The following is an 18,182-nucleotide window of genomic DNA, read 5'->3' as shown; positions in this document are numbered from 1 at the left end:
TTTAATGAATACAGTGCAGAGTTTCTATTACTTTGGTTTAAACAATCTCAAAGAGTGAAATGCTACAAAGTGAGCCAGCAAATTCTTACCTCTTGATAGGGAGGTACATGGCTTAGATCCATAGCATGAACCTATCCCGCAAATCCCCCCCCCACCCGTCAGTCCCTTTAATAAAGACACTGGACTCTTTTTTTCCTTTTTTGGTCTATTTGTTTTCAGACAACGGATTTCGTTTTCATGCCTTTCGGCTCATAAAAAAATCAGAGGGCATATTACATTCGAAAACTAAATTATTTGTGACTCACCCTCATTCACTCTCTCATGCTCTTTCACATTCTCTCACACTCTTGTTCTCTTTCTTTGTCCGCTTCTTCATGGACATGGGCTCCTGGTGAATGTCCGCAAAAAGGCATTCCCTTGGCGGAAAACAGGAAAGGATGCGTACAGAGAGGCCGGAATAATGCTGATAGATTTGCTGAGAAAGAGAGGTGCAGAAATGCGTTTCTTTCTCGGCGAATCTGTCTTCGTTATTCGGGCCTCCCGGTGAACTTCCACATAAGAGGAGCCTCCGGGCACATCCCCTCCCACGATTGGAGGAACAGGGGAAGCTCCGTCATTTTGCAGAAGTTCACCGGGAGATCTGCAAAATTAAGATTCATACGAATTGCCAAAATGAGGAAATTTTGTTATAATTGAAATACGTACTAATCCGAATGCACAAGTCTACTGGACACCATTTTTTGGGGTAGGCCTTGGTTTTACACATCTATTCCCCAAGCCAGCGATACACCTAGAAATCCACATCCCAGCTGGTGAGCACTATGCCTAACAGGCAGCTCTTTACTCATATGGGTCCAAGTCCCGCAGGTGCCATAAGCCCCCGTGGGACACGCCTCCTCAAGCTTGTTATGGGCAAATGTTTCTTTGTCCTTGGATTCTGCAGCTGTGACAACAAATTCAAAATCTCAACGCGGGAGAGGGGAAGCAAAACATCAACATCATAATTCACCTAATAGCATGTAAACATCATAATGTAACCTGACTCAACAAACAGGGCTGGCTGGAGGCAACGGCTGTCACTTAGCTGATGTCCCAAGCGAAAGAAGTAAGGAATCACCTCTCCCCTCAATTTAACCCTTCCAGCTGCAACATTGTTGCAGCCACCCAACAATGCTGAATCCCCTTACTGCTGCCTCATGTATCGGTGAGAAGTCATGCTTTGCCTACCCTACCCTTTATTTAAATTCTCAATGAAAGACATCTGGAATAACAGTATGCAAAATGTTTATAGATCTATTTCAATGTTAACCAACAGATTTTTGCAATCTGTTATATAACAGGGTGCCCTGGGGCCACAATAGTAATAAAGACAACCCTGGCTTCTCATTGCTTCTATGGATTTCTGGCTATTTCCTGTACCATTTTATTTTACCACCACCAGTGACATTAATTTGTGTTTTGGAGAACTCCATATACAGGTAGAAATAGTGGGATTAACAAACTGCATACAGGCAGGCATTACAAATTATATATACGGTATATATCAATAGATCAATAGTAGTCACTAGTGGTGAATTGATCAGTTTGAATGACACATCTCAACGTACTGCTTCTCAGTTCTCAGGGTAAATTAACAAACATTTGAATGAGTAACAAATCGAAAGGAGATCATGTCCTCCACCTGGCTATTTTAGGCTAAATGATTTGCCCACGTATGTATGCAAATATATCAAATTACATTGCTCTCAAATCACAGCCTGAAATCACACCGACTTGTTATTGGTAAAAGAAAGCAATGCTACTGTATGTCGGAAAATAAGCAGAGCATCTTAAAGGGATTTTTTTTCAGATCAGATTCCTCTTTGATTACTGGATATGCTTAATAATGAAAGCCTGCGCTAAACTTAAAGTAACCACGGAAACTATGACATAGGAAAGGTCACGTGAGAGATTTATATTATTAACCACGCAAAAGTGTACCTTTATATAGCCAAAAAAAAGAAAGAAATGTCCTTTCACAGGGGAACAGTCTCCTTAGGCTGGTACATGTTAGAGGAAGCTGTCTGCTTCTAATAATTATTTTACGCTGTATAATGCAAATGTAATCCTTACCATAAGCTGCAATGAAGAAATAAGTTCTTGCATGGAATCGAGGTAATCTGAGTAGCTGGTCCTTCGAAGCTGTAGGTTAAACATCTTGCACTACGAGGAGTTTCTGTAACATGCAGTACTAAAACCGGCAGGTCTGAAGGACTGGAGAACGGAGGAGTGATTGACCACAGACACAGAGGTGGGGCCTAGCTCTCCACCAAAGATCAATCACCAAAGTGCCTCGTATATATATATTGGGATATATATATATATATATATATATATATATATATATAACAGATCTTTCCTTATACACTGCCGTTCAAAAGTTTGGGGTCACTTCAAAATGTCCTTGTTTTTGAAAGAAAAACACATTTTGGCCATTAAACTAGCATGAAATAGATCAGAAATACAGCACAGACATTGTTAATGTTGTAAATGACTACTGCAGCTGGAAACAGCTAATTTTTAATGAAATATCATCATAGGCGTACAGAGGCCCTTTATCACTCCCATCACTCCTGTGTTTTATATCAAAACAGCAAATATATATACATACACACACAATGTATATATATTGTGACAAACCACCACTAATACTGAGGTGGTGTCTGAGATTTTCATGTCTTCCAGGTTAGGAAGGGCTCACATGTCTGCATTAATAAGCAGGTGCCTGTTTTATTTGCACACTCGTTGCGCTCCTAACATAAACAAAACAAAAATAAACAAAAATTTAACAAATCCTGCCCTAAGAACTTTATAAACATTGAAGTTTTGTTTCTTACTCTTGGGCAGCGTGTCTGCTTACTAACGTAAATAAATGCAGATATCTTAAAGGCAGTCCGCCAGCATCTCCCCTGCTCATAAATGAACCTCTCAGGCTTTAGGCTTTATATCCATTGATAGGTCACAGGTAGCATCGATCAATTAGTAGATACCTGAGTGCCAGTTCATGGAAAGTATGGACTGGACTCTTCATTACACAGACACCCTGTTAGTGAGATAGAGAACCGGCCCACCCTGCACTTATAGATTCTCCACCGCAGGGATGTCCCCACATTCTGCATTCTGGCTAGGCCTGTTCCCTGAGGTGGGAGAGCTCCAGCCTCCATGTAGCCGGCTGCCAGATATGACCATGGTGTGTCAGGGTGTGATTAGAGGCAGAGAAGCTGCAGGGATAGAATAGTTTTGACCCCTCACGTACCACTTGTCACACTTGACATTTCTTGTCCTGGTTCTTGTTTTTTGAGATGGCTATATTGTGGCTATATTGTGCAGGTGAGTGCGGGTTGCATATTTCATATTGAGGTTATTGCCACTAATGACAAACTATATCCTAGCATTCAGAGATGTACTGTATACATATATTGATACATACTGTACATGCATGCATTGTAGTGTCTGCTTAGGGTAAATTGGGATGAGGTACTCATTAGAATTAAGGAAGGCCCTGATTAACAATCAATACTTCTGCTAATTATCACAAAAGGTGAATCAAATAATATAAAACTTTAAAGAAATTATTAAAATATATAGGTTAAACACGATACATTAAAGATGAAAAACTAGGGAGTTGTTCTGTATTCAGAATTTGAAAACTGAATGCGCTACCTCACCAGAATATTATATTTTCTATTTATACCATAACTCCCACTCTACCTAAAAAGTTGGAATCCTGGCTGAGTGTCATCCTTCCCCATTTAAAGGTGGAACATACTCAGTTTCTAATCACCATTTCTTCGATGACGCAGACATTGCCTAGGAATATTCAATATGAAATAATCCTCATGGTCGTGTTATATCCTACAACATTATGTGACATTAGCGGGCTTGTCTAAGGATATATGCTTGTAACCATATAGTGCAGCATCAGTAGAAAACTTGACATCCCTATAGTTATACTAACCTCCAACATATTCACAAATCATCAGTCATATATAGGGGCTCAGCTCATTGCATCTCATATATGGAAATCAAATGATTTTAGTTATATTTGATGATCAATTCGATGAAACATTCACCGGTCAACATCCAATAACCAGTAGCCCTTATTGTTGTATTATATCCTGCTGCATCATATAGTTATGACAGGCATGTCCAAGGAGACTAATTATCTGTTTGTGGCTATCCACTCCAACATTATTTACATTGCTCACAGATCATCCGCTGCAATATCATATTCATCATTCACATGTAAATTAGTACCTTAACTGTGCAGTTCTTATGCAAATTCATAAGGAAATGTTTTTTCCCCCATCTCAAAAGGGTACAGTATATACAAACTTCAATACTTGGCGGATGGTTCATCTCTGCAATCAAATACCGTCAGTAGTCCATTTACTCAATACTCCAAAACCCTTCAAGCCTAGAGGACAGAAACATAGATAACATAGAAAGTGACAGCAGAAAAAAAAAACGTTCGGCCCATCTGGTCTGCCCAACATAAATCTTCATATAACAGATCTTCGTACATAACACCCACAAGATAATGTATCTATTTTCATTTATAAAATGTCAACGTGAGTGATGCATACCACTCACAAGATAATATATTACCCAGGTATCTCACATCAGCCCCACCAATTCAAATGGCTAAAGGGCCAGGCTATTTATATCAGGCACATATTATCTAAATTGAGTTTAAACTTTTTGTTAATTTACTTTTGCAGTCGGTGTATTTGTTTTGGAGATATTAGGCTTAAACCTAATGGACTATATTGCCCCCAGGAAGCTGAGATCTGTAGCAGGACAAGTGTAATAATTCGTTTTTATAGAGTCCTCCATTCTACCAAAGGCTTCAGCTTCTATGAAAGAGAAGGCGTAACTTCTGTAAGCAAGTTCTTTAAAGGGGAGCTGTCATATTAGAAATAAACCCATCATCGAAACCCGCACTGAAAACCGTTTCTTGATTGTGTTTATTTTTCTTTAATCCTTTCTTTCCTAGTATTTTTAATTTTTATATACCAACTTATTTCTATTCCGACTACTAAGGCAGATTCAGACTATCCTATGAGCCCTCATGCACTGTATGGAAATGGTATTGCTATTGGAATCAAGAAATTCTTTAGTTAAGCCGATAACCCTCCGAGGATGCCTGCAGGGAGCTACTCATCTCCCAGAGTTATGGCTGTGATCAGGGGGCAGGCTAGAAGAGGCTAGAGAGTAGGCAGTAGTGGACATAGCGGGCAAGCAGCGGTTCTGATCAAACTCAACTTCCAAGCCTAGAGCCACTAAAACGGAGGCCGAAGAAAGTAGTTTCACTTTGATACTCCGGGAAAAGTCTGATAAATTACCAAGCATGGTTATTATAACAAGTCAGCAAGTTAAATAAACACGATGCAGCAGAAAGAAGGCAGCTCTCAATTACGGAAAAGCACAACTTTAGTCATTTCTACTAATTCATAACTAAACAACCAAAAAAACAAAACGTAAACTTAGACAAAATAACTGTGCTCACTAGTATTTTAAGCAAATAACCATTCCCATATCTATCAGCTTTAATCACAACGTCCAAAGTTTCAATCACAACATACAAACTTTTTATTCCAGTTGCAACAATTTATCAGTACCTGCTTCTGAGTCATACGACAAGTTTTACAAATGAGACAAAACAGTAATTATGTCTGGTAAAGGACTGGCCATCCTACAGCACGACAAATGATTCTTCTAAGGCTGCATTTTTGAATTATAAATGGGTTAAGTGAAGCACCGCTTTTAAAAAGGTAAACAAAAAACAAAACTAAATATATATTCCAATGCAGTGTCAGAATTAGGATGGGGTAATCTGTAACGTGACAGCCCTGGACCGGAATATCACCGTCCTGTTTACTGCTGCTGTCACTGCTCATTCGTTATAAGCGCAGACTACCTTCATGTCAAAAATAGAAGCACTGATACAATACCGACAGATGCATCTGTTTCAGAACAGAAAGGTCAGTTTAGAAAACATGTTTTGGCACGGACAGACCACAAGTGGAGATCTTGTTGCATTCTGTTGGCTTTCACACGGTATTATGCCATCAGATTCTGCACCCTTGCAGCGTGCGGCACTTTGACAGAACTAGCAATTTTTCATTATGTTTCCGAAACCAAAATGTAGGCCTCAGTGAGCGGGCAGACAGCAAAGATCAATATGTTTGTGTTATGACTGGGAGCACAAAACATCATCCATCTGTTACTTCATTTTATGAACAAACATAGGGGGTTTGGCAGCTTACGAGACCCATTCGGCACACTTAGACTGTCCAATTTCCATTTAAAATGTTATTTAGGACAGTCTTATGTCTGTTATGTGTGCTTACTTTCTCTGAATGAGCAGATAGGGCTAAAGACAGTTGTCTGCTTCCCCATCGAATATTAAACAGTGATATATTTGATATATGTATAGATATCTGTGGTTCATATTATACAATATAGAGTTGAAAAGGACCAGAAAAGGATATATACGGTGCTTTTGCCCACAATACATAAAATAAAAACTATCAACGTATCCAAACGACCAAATACAAAAAGCATAGTGATTAAAATATAGATATGTGGCAAGTAAAATGTAGCCCCAAGTTATCTGGCCAACATAGATGTAACAATGTAGCTGTTACTTGAAAGGAAGCTGGGGCTTACTCCATACTGTGTGGTAATGTATAACCTGAAGCACTAGTATTTATTAAAATGTTTCTCTCATATCTTTAACCTATGATTTAAAAGTGCACACCTACAGACACATTCACACTAGTACAAATTGTAACTTCCTAATTCATATTATCGTTTTGGTCACTACATCTGCTGCTTAAAATGACAACAAGGCATTATTATACAGAGCAACCATTTTCGATAAATATTTCGATAAAGTTTTTTTAAGATCCTGGGTTTTCGCACACAGCTGTGCCATCTAAGGTAATACGTTTCTGTGCCATATATATGTGCGGATGAGCCCTCTTGTGGTAGAAATCTAAACATACGTCAAAATGCTTATAATATACAGGTTTCAGGATCCTAGACTGATGTGTTGAGGTATATTAAGTATAAATGATGTGTTATTCAGAATAACACACCAATATATTTTGCTACTGTAGTATTTGTTGTTTTATAATGATTTATTGTTATCCTCAGTGAGCATTAATCATTTGATCCTACTTTACATCAAATCCACAGAAAGATACCTTGTATTAGATCCACAACACTAATACACTTGACTGTCTAAGCAGTCATATAGTTTGACTATTTGGCATACAATTTTAATCATACATAAAATGTATCAAATGTTAACCTTAAAGAAGAGACGCTGCCAAGAAATACAGAATTCAGAGAGGGTTTTATTAGATATCACTGATATTAGATGTCGCTGGTGAGGAAGAAATATATTTTATAAAGTAAAACAGACACTGTGACAATATTCACATCTCATGTTCTACTTATCAGTACACCACATTTTAAATGCCATGGACGCAAATGGAACAGCAAGTTGACTTCATGATTTAATTAATTGAATAATACAGTTGGATGTCCCACGTTAAATAGACCAGCAGTCAAATGCCTCTAAACCCATGCTTTCCTTTCATTTAGGACGTAGAAAGCGGTTTGTAAATGGACACATAGACATACTGTGTAACTCTTCTCTTGTTCTCTGTGTGACATGGGTCCTATGTTAGCTTAAATAATATCACATCTATGCACAGAGTTAAAAAAAACCACACTGATAAGATAAAATCACAATGTTTGGAGTTAAAATTCAGTTGCACATATTCAGGGCCGGCCTTTGGGGTGTGCAACCTGTGCGACTGCGTGCCGCCGTGTCCGCCGCCGACGCGGGGTCCGACGCCGCCCCCTCTGCACCTAAATTAAAACATCTGGTTTTTATTTTTTTGTTTTGTTTTAACTTTATTTAACATCCTCCATGTTAAATAAAGTTTTTTTCACTTTATTTAACATGGAGGATGTTAAATAAAGTTAAAACAAACTTCATTTATGTCCCGGGCAGGGGCGCCGAGCGGTCGCTTGTGAAGCTTTCAGCAACCGCTCGGCGCCCCTCACTCTCCGTGACTCCATCGCGGTGCCGCTCAGCTGTGAAGCACGCACTACGGGAAGACGGACGCCTCCCGCTCCCACCGCAGGACTCAACAAGGTAAGTAAGGGGAAGGGGCAGAAGAGGGGGGTCAGTGAGAAGAGGGGGGGTCAGTGAGAAGGGGCAGAGGTGGTAGATAGTGATACAGGGTGGTAGATAGTGATACAGGGGGATAGCTAGTGAGAAAGGGAAGTTTTGTTACAAGTTTTTATTCCTTTCTATTTTGGGGATGGAGGAGGGGGCGCCAGAGGAGTAGTCCGCACAGGGCGCCAGAACACCTAAGGCCGGCTCTGCACATATTAACCTACCATGATCCCATGGCAGTACAGTGACAGATGCTCTGAGATTAGGCTCCACACTGCTCTGCACAAGGTAAGAGAGACAGTGTGTGTTATTGTATGGTGTTAGTGTGTGTATATGTTAGTGTATGGTGTTGAGTATGTGTAGGAATGTGGTGCTTCAGTATGTGTGTCAAAGACTACTGCCTGTCTCATAAAATCCGTTAGAATGTGTCATAGGGCACTCTTTTTCTCCATGTACATGCAATTTGCAACCATTGTGCAACTCTAAGTGTAGCTTAATAAATATGTACTATGTTTTTTGACTTCTGAAAATGGTAGTGCGTTTACAACCTATTCCGAGCTCACAGAATAATGTATACAATATTTATGAAAAGCAAAAGGTCAGACTCAAATGTCGAACGGTACTAACGTTTTAGTTACAAAATAAGATGCATTATTTAAAAATGTTCTTTTCCTTAATAATATCAACATGAAAATATTAATCCAAAAATGATTTTCCCTCTAACAAGGGCTCTAACAAGATTTAAAGTGGTCAATCAATTGCTTTCAGGCTCTTGACAGATTCATTGATTAGTGGTGAAATCATGTATATGCATTCAGTATACATAGATATTGCTAATTAGAAGTGTGATATAACGATGGCAAAATAACTAAAGAAATCAGTTTGAGAAAAACACACAAAAAAGAAAAAGGTTACAAAGTTCACAACCCTTGAATTTAGCCAAGATAAATAATGGAAACTCACTGAAAAAAAGATATATTTATTTTGATGACATTTTTGCTATTTCTAGTCCTTTAAACTTTGGGTTTTAAAGTTGTCATGGAAGCCCAATAGGATTAATATCATTTTTTTATGAAAACACTAGATGAAACTATTATGCTATCCAATAGTGAGGAATGTTGTTTTTAACATTAAATTTGTAGATGGGATTTAATGGAAATCCCTCATATCATTGCAAGAATAACGGGAAACAAGAATTAATGTTTCCCTTAATTCTTGGGAACTTTGGCTTCTTCAAAAGACTCCAACAATTAACAAATAAGTATAGAGGAACTTTAAGAGTTATGTTATCTTCCTGGAAAAAACTCTTCCCAACTCTTCATAATCTAGTCCACATTCATGGTCTCTGAACCTTGCTGACTTCTAAGCACCTAGACTCGTGAGGTTAGGAGCAAGGGTTCAGAGCTGTTCTTTAAGTTGAAATGGAGTAGTTCACAAATAGTTTTCTCTTAACTTTTCTTATACCTTCTCAGAAAAGATCAATGTGCAATACACTCTCAGCAGAGAGAACAATGCTTATATTATGGTCACAATGTTTCATTAACTCTGCCTTTTTTTTCTTTTTTTGACGCATTTGATTTATGCAACAGTGCAAATGTAGACTTTGTTTTGTTTGTTCTATGTGGTTTAGAATTTAAATTCCTCCTTGAACAGCATTACGATCGGAGTTATTTTTCTTGTCAGTAGGGACGAGTGATCTTTGCCCATACAATTAGATTTAAGAATCATCTTGAGTGATAGATAGATAGATAGATAGATAGATAGATAGATAGATAGATAGAGAGAGAGATAGAGAGATGAAAATGAATCACAGTTACCACCTTTACCTCTGGTGTATTGAGTAGATATAGTATTATAACCTTTCCCATATCTAAAGTGTAATCAGTTCAAACATTAAACACCTAATACAGTCAAACACAATAGGCGGTTTCATATAAGCCACTTATATTTGACAGGTCCACTTTCAGTAGGTTTGCTGCACCAACCATTTAAATAATTGATGCTGCGAGCTTCCACATCACACATTCTGTAGGATACATGAGCTGGTCAGCAACATTTGATATATATATATGTATTCTGAAACAATACGACACGGCAACCCTATTTGTTAGATACTTGAAACCTGTAGCATGTTGGGTTTAAAGTCGTAAATAATTCAGAACACTACCAGAGAAGTAATTTGGCTTATTCACATTAACAGTAACTTGTAGGTGAAGGGAGGTATGATAAATCCTACCTGCTCACATTCTTAACTACATAGGAAGGGCAGGTCTACTAGAAGGGCCTTTAGGCAGACTTGCATAATGCATAACAAAGTTGTTAAAATATCGGCATACATCCCACCAGGGCCGTCCCAAGACATGAAATGCTTCCCTCCCAAACTACACCCACATCCGTTATGTGACACCCATACTAGCACACACGCATAAAGAAACTCTTACTAACACATTCCTCCAGGGACTCACACTAACACACACATTCAGACACTCACACCAGGCACAACCAAGCACTCAACATGTACACACACACTAACATAGCCATATACACACAATACATTCATAGACACTAATATGCCCATACACATAATCAGACACTCACACATACTTACCCAAACATTCACAGTAACAAAACACTGGCACTAACACAACTGGGGATACACAGTAACACACACTCTAACATACCCAAACACTGACGCTAACATACACAGACACACACACTAAGGTACCCAGACACAAACACTAACAAACATGCAAACTAACATATCCAGGCACACACACTAACATATCCACACACTAACATACTCAGACACACACACCAACAAACACACAAGCTTTGTATATGATGCCAACGTGCAGTAAATGAATTCTATATAATGCCAAGGGTAGTAAGTACATAAAGTGTGTACACAAAGTAAATTAACAGTAAATACATACACTTTGTGCATGATGCCAATGCGCAGTAAATACATACATGAAATGCATAAATAAACGTAATTAGTGATGCTCATTTTACTTCTGTGTCCTTATAAAACCCCAATGTGTTAAAATGTTTTCTGTTATTCCAAATCACAGCCAAGCGGTTGACAGATTTTAATGGATGGAGCATATGTAATAAATATATAATTAAAAATGCCAAAATGCTAGGTAAAGAAAAATAGGACAAGCAGCTACAGGATCCACACTCAGGTACAGTATATAGTATGTATAGTATTTTTGGATCTGGGCGTGCTGCACTAATTTTGTTAGAGAGCGTGTGTATATATATATCACACACAATGTGTTTGGGGTCACTAAACTGTTTTCATGAAAAACGTGGTGATTACTAGCTGTAATATAATTGCTAAAACGTTTTCTAAAGATCAAATAAAGGGCCTTTGTACATCTATGAAGATATTTTATCAAAAATCAGCCGTTTCAAACTACAATAGTTATTTACAACATTAACAATGTCTACACTGTGTTTCTTTTCCATTTCATGTTATCTTAATGGACAAAATTTGCTTTTTCTTTGTAAATGAGGGCATTTCTAAGTGACCCAAACCTTTGAACGGTAATGTTTCTACTCGTTTAAACAGAAAAAGACGTACTCACGGGATGTGCTACAAAATATCCAGACAGTGCACTTAAAGTGCACACAACGTGGTCAATGTTTCAGCCCACACTGTGGACTGTCTTCAGGATAACTGTGCATAGAAACAAGACTTGGTGTATACCTTTCTAACAATCAATCAGAACGCTGAGAACGTGTTTCATTCTTGATTGACAGGCAAAGTTTTTTTTATTACCGAAAGAATTAGAGAACCTGTACATTGGAAGTTCTATTTATACATTTCAGAAAGATGTGCATAACTGTCAATAGGAGGAGAGGAATTATCCATTCATTTATTTCTTGGAACAGAAGTGAGACATGGCTATAAAGTTTTTTTTTATCTTATTTTAATTTAAAAACTTTCAATACTGTCCACCTTTTCTGCTGTCTTGCAATTCAGTGATGACAATAAAATAGCTTTTATATAGCTACATATAGGATAGTACTATTAAACTGTTTAATAATTAAATAGCCACAACATTCTTGGGTAGCACCCAAGACCCAATCAAATCCTCAAACTTGTCAATGCTAAATAAAAATAGTATGGATGACATCTAAAGAGTTTAATAGCTTAAAATATAATGGAAGCCATATTTACATCTGAAGGAACTCTCCAGGTCTGACCCGGATGGAGTTCTGCTTCTTTATGTCTCCTGCTCAGTCTCCTATTTTACTTGGTGGGGAGCAGCGCTTTTCTCCCCATCCCATACATTATTAGCCTTGCCCCTCACAAAGTCATTCAAACAGAAGATGGAGGGCATTGGGAAGTTCCCAGGTATAAGCATTTATATATGTACAAGCAGAAAAACACCTGTTTAGTCACCTAAAGACATCTTGAGCATTGGATTAAAACAGGGGAAGAATTTAAGTATAAAAAATCTCACCCTATAATGAAAAAGATTTTAACATCCTACAGATTTAATCTAAAATACAAATAAAATGAGTAATTTTATATTTAACAATAGCATATTAAAAATACGCTTAAAATAAACTATATGGAGATATATATCTATAAATATCTATATCTATCTATCTATCTATCTATATATATATATATATATACTGTATATATATATATATATATATATATATATATATATATATATATGTGTGTATATATATATATATATACTGTTTTTTAGTTTGTATTTAGTTTTCTGTATTCATTACTTTAGGTATTTTAAGAGTAATAAAGATTAAATTAAAAACACGGCTATAAGTTTTTTTTAAAGCAATCTATGCACAATGTGGAATCAAACTATCTGGCCAGCTGTTTTCCAGTCAAATTAAGGAAAGGAGGACTTAAACTCTTAATTACAAAAGATTAAATACCGCCATCAACAAAGGACTGACAGCCTGTTGGTAGAGAGGACAGATGACACGAAGTATGAGTTCATTTCAGTTAATGAGATTTGATGTTGAAACATCAGAACCTGTTGTATCTGATATACTGACATTTTATACCATAATAACTAGACAATGACTTGTGTTACATTTACAAAATCACAGAGAAAAAGGTATTTATTCAAAGATCTCCAATTTTTATAGTTTGTTGGGTGATTGGAAGTTAAACTTTTGTTTGGTGTATCATGGGAAATGTTTGGGCTTACGACAACTAACAGAAAAGACCCATAGATATTACATTTCACCCTCTATAAAACATGATGCAGCGCTAAGGGTTTATTCACAAAAGGAAGGCTTGTTGCCGGAGATTTGTTATTTCAACTCATTGGTGTCACTATACATCATAAAAGGGCCAACCCCAGTGAGCTTCAATGCTACACTTAATTATGCATTACACAGGGCCAACTCAGCCTATCACGCAGGAATAACTTCCCAGTCTTCCCTTCACAAAGAATAGTAAAGTGAGGGAGTAGAATACTCAATTTTCCCTAAGAGCGGACAGCTTATGGTGGCATAATACATCTATGGCTCTTTCTGTTAGAAACATGGAATTTGATGGCAGATAGGAACCATCCTACACTTAATTTAATTTGTTCCCCACTTCACTTATCAACATTATGCCCCATAATATCTCTTCCCATGTCCATGACATTTCAAACTCTGCTGCTGTGCTTCTAGCGATCTGAGTCCACCGGCTCGCTTGCTGTCTCTGCACCTGGGGTTCCTACCAACTCACTATTTAGTTTACACTCTAATACTTAAAGGTATATTACATGTGTGCCTGTAAAAATTCAACAAATGTGCATGAGTTTCCAAGTCAGAACTTGGTCTAAATAATTGTAGTTACAGTTTTGCTTTTAACTTAATTGTTTTTTTTTTGGTTGGGTAAAAATGTATGCCTCTTTATATTTCAGCGGCCAAAGAAGAACAATAAAACTTTAGAGAATGTGGGTAAAAGTTTGAATAGGAGGGGGAGTTTTAAAGCCTTTTATGTAACTTTTAAAATTATCAATAGCTGTTTATGCCACTAAATAAGACAAATGTGTTGTATTTATGATAATTTAATCTATTAGCACATTTTATGACATTCCTATGCACATTTACAAGGGAAGTAAATGCATAGCTCATGCACAAGGCAGGATGGGACCATCTATGGAGCACATTGGACAAACGCCTGAGGGTCTGGGACCTCCTTCTTACCTTCATCATACGCTCATGACTTGGGCACTATATATTAACATACCGCAAAACATAAATAAATAAAAACACAGGAGACATGAGGTCGTTGGAAAATGAAGGCCACAGCGCTTTATTGCTGTGACAAGTGCAAGAAAATACATTCAAAAAAAGGTTATGCATCAATAACATGTAAATAACCAATAACATTTTGTAGGGATATCCCGCCAAATTCCAAACGGAGACCGTTGGGTCGGAACACCCTACCCCTCAAATTCCCCCAGGGACTGAACCCGTGGAGAAATTAAATGAAACATGAATGTTGGTATAACAACCATTTTGTAAAATTCAGCATACCTATCTCAGAAATTCTGCCATACAAGTAACAGACAGATAAACAGGCAAAAAATTTCTTTTTTAGGGAGGGAGGGCGGGAAAATCTCAGGTTTATCTCTCAGGTTAAAAGTTTTCCTGAGAAGTGGCGGGAAAACGGTCCCTAAATAGCCACACAAAACCCCACCCATAAGAATGTGGGACCCCATAGGATGTCCCCTAGATGACCCCAGACTGGCCAGCAAGCTCATAGTTAATATAGGCCCAGTCATGCAGCCCTTCCTCTTAGTATCCAGGGCTTGTCTATCCAGTGTTTTAGTGTGTCACCACCATGCGGCCGTGAACCCAGGCCTTTAGCAGGTCTCACATAAAACACTGGTTCTATGTTAAAATAAGTAGCAGTAATGATAGTATAGGAGAATTTATTTACAGTTGCAGAATGTATTGGTATTTCTGTGCAGGTATACAATACTATGATCTACAGCTTCATAATGCCTAAGAAAATTGTTTTTTTATTTCCTATAAATCAGTATTTTGCAAGTAAATTGTTTCACTCCCCTAGGTTTACTGGAAAAGCATTATAATTAATATTTGTCATTTTGTCACTCCATTGTAAGTGACCGTGCTAGGAAATGCATAATGCATATCGATTTTTGTTGTACTAATAAACTCCAGAAATGCTGAGTAAGGGGTTCACCATAAAGGTGAGATACATCTGAAATTTTAAAGGTTGAGCAAAAATGTATATTAACACTTATGCTAACGTGCTTAATAATAAGAGTTTTTTTAAGAGCAAGGGAACACAAATTCATTAAGTAGCAGCATTCTGCTGACTGTACATTTTTTCTGCTGCAATATTGAATGAATAAACTTAGACATGTTTTTTCACTCATTTTTCAAGGGAAAAAGGTGCTTAGTTATCAGGAGCAGGCATTCCCATACCTTGGAACTCTCTGGGTTTAATCTGGAGCCTCTGGGTGAATCCCTGATTCCCAGGGTCTCCAGGTCACTTTTCAATTCCTCAAGTGAGGGGTGTGGCATTTAAACTATACTTACCCCCACCCAATGCCCTTGCCACTTCCAACCCATTTAAGGCTATTTGGGGCTAACCCCATTTTTGCCTGTGTCTAGGCCTCCCTCTTGGGTGGCTCATCCCACCTCTTGTACATAGCTGACCCAATCCGCTCATAAAGCCACTCCCCAGAAGACTGAGAGATCTTACCCTACCCTGGAAAATTCCCAGTTTCGGGCATTCCTGGTCAGGATAGAGTCAGGGTACAGAAAATATGCAGGGCATTGTGAAGTAGAACCCCTTTTTTCTACTTCTATCACTTTTCTGCATGTTCTTTGGACTTCATATGTAGGTAGGACTTGGGTACAAAATAAATGATCATAGACTTGTAGAAGGAGTCAGGTAAATGGATACATCAAGTACCAAAAAGCTCAAAACGCAGGCACAGGATAAAAGATAAGATCGCAAGAAATGTGGGACAATATTGTTTAGTCCAAGCTATGGTCTACAACCTACCGGGGTTGAGAAACATGCCACCACATTAATATGTTATGGTAAAAAAAAATCCCTTTTCAACCAAAAATTACTAAACATTTACAGTGCCTAAAAGCCCAAAAGCTTAGTCAAAGATAATTTAAAAATCACTAAATGAATGCTCTCCCCGGTATAGTATATTACGTGTCCTTGTTTGCTTGTTGAGAAGCTTTATACATTGCATAAATTATACCTTTTTGTCTCGAGTCTGTTTTTATGTTTCCTCTCTGTCTTGATTCTTGCACAGTAGTTATACCGGCGTGAATTTTGTTGGCGAGACTGCCAACATTTCTATAAACGCAGATAAATTGGTATCTTATTTGTGCAGTTACAAAACTATTTGAAGCCAGTCAGATTGGATACAAAGAGAAAGCACATATAAAATGTACCCACTGCATGTGGGGTTTTGAAAAGGGCACCTTAGCATTATATAAGATTCCTCAGCTTAACTAGGTATTATGGCATCATATGAATTCAATATGAAAACCTGGTCTGCAATTAATTAGTGACTAGTATTAAATGCCCAACGCTTTAGCCCAGCTTCATCAGTATTCATCAGCAATATTTCTAGCTATCCCTGCAATCAGCCCCGTTGACCAGGCCTCTGGGAGTACTTCAGCAAAAGGGGCGGAGACACAGTGCACAAAATGTGAACAGCCTCTCCCCTGTTCCTCCAACCCGGGGGAGAGGGTGTGGACAGAAACTCCGCCCTCACAACTGGTAAAACAATTAAATATCTATGAACAACAGAACGAACCACAGTAAGACAGGAAAGAGTTAGAAGGCGATATGTCATTTTAGGGTCACCTACAGCAAAATCAAAACACTAAACAGACCTTCAGCAAGCAAACAATGAACAGTGAAGAATATGGATACATATTGAACTCTCCAATACATCTAAAAGGTGTTGTTTCTGTACACAAGTCCATTGGCCAGCCAGGGTAAGCTTATTTATAGATAAGCTTGCAAAGCGTTCTGCACTTTAGTCTTGGATCAAAATTACATTAATATTTTTGGTTAAGCTCCATATCTCAATATAAAAGCAAATGGAATAAACCATCAGTTATAAATGTTAAAGTGGAGTTCTGAGCTACTTATGAGGTAGTGCGGAGGATTCATAAATCTTATTTATGCCCTTGAGGTTTCTAAAAGCTTTGATCTATATCCTTTGCTCCAGTACATTTGTACACTTTTTGATACACCATAGAGATTGTTTCTTGCTTTTTGTTGTATTTTCCTTTTGAGTGATTATTATTAACTCTCATTATCACACTTTGTCTTGTTCATTATACTGACCCTTGCATTTACCGTCAGACATAATTAGTATCTTTCTGTCTGCAATTTCTCATCTACTAAATGACTTCCCAGTTGGGTTTATGTGCGAGAAGTGATTCTGATGCAAAGTTTTACAAGAGGTCTTTTGGCCAAAGCAACCAGTGGAATGAAGCAGCTTATTTTGAAGCTTTCTGCCAGAGTCACTTTTTATACACATTTGTTTTGTTAGCCACTTTTGTAGTTGCTGATAGAATGGGAGGGATTGGATTGGAGTTTATTCTATTATCAGCCATCTCTTTCCTTGTTCGCTCATAAATGACCCAAATCGCTAGTACAAAGTAGAATGTAGAAGGTTATTCATCAAAATGTCACTGTAGATTAGTGTAGTGTTGGCAGACTAGATGGACTCAGTAATTCTTATCTATGTTTCTGTCCAGCTTAATAATATATGGGGCAACATGCCCTGTACTGGCCTTCAAACAAATAAACTGATTTTTTTTCTTTCTAAAGTGAAAAAGAAAAAGTGACAAGGTGCTCCAGTTTTCTAGGTTAAGGAAGGAGCGGTTCCTCTAGGGTCCCCTCCGATTACTGTGACATTTCAGGGCTGGCACTAAAACAGAATGT

The 18,182-nt window shown here is 37.8% G+C and overlaps 1 protein-coding gene across 1 annotated transcript in view; it reads right to left on the bottom strand.

Moving 5' to 3' along the window:
- The window catches only part of MCTP1 (multiple C2 and transmembrane domain containing 1), a 236,695-nt gene extending 234,468 nt beyond the window's left edge, over nt 1–2,227 (bottom strand). The window contains exon 1 of the mRNA XM_053474807.1: nt 2,113–2,227. Within this exon, the coding sequence (XP_053330782.1) occupies nt 2,113–2,196 (84 nt within the window). The 5' untranslated portion in view covers nt 2,197–2,227. The remainder of the gene's footprint in view (nt 1–2,112) is intronic.
- Nucleotides 2,228–18,182: the final 15,955 nt, after the last annotated feature.

Source organism: Spea bombifrons, chromosome 1 (genome assembly GCF_027358695.1).
Source record: "Spea bombifrons isolate aSpeBom1 chromosome 1, aSpeBom1.2.pri, whole genome shotgun sequence".
Lineage (NCBI taxonomy): Eukaryota > Metazoa > Chordata > Amphibia > Anura > Pelobatidae > Spea > Spea bombifrons.
This window is presented reverse-complemented; position numbering and strand designations above follow the sequence as displayed.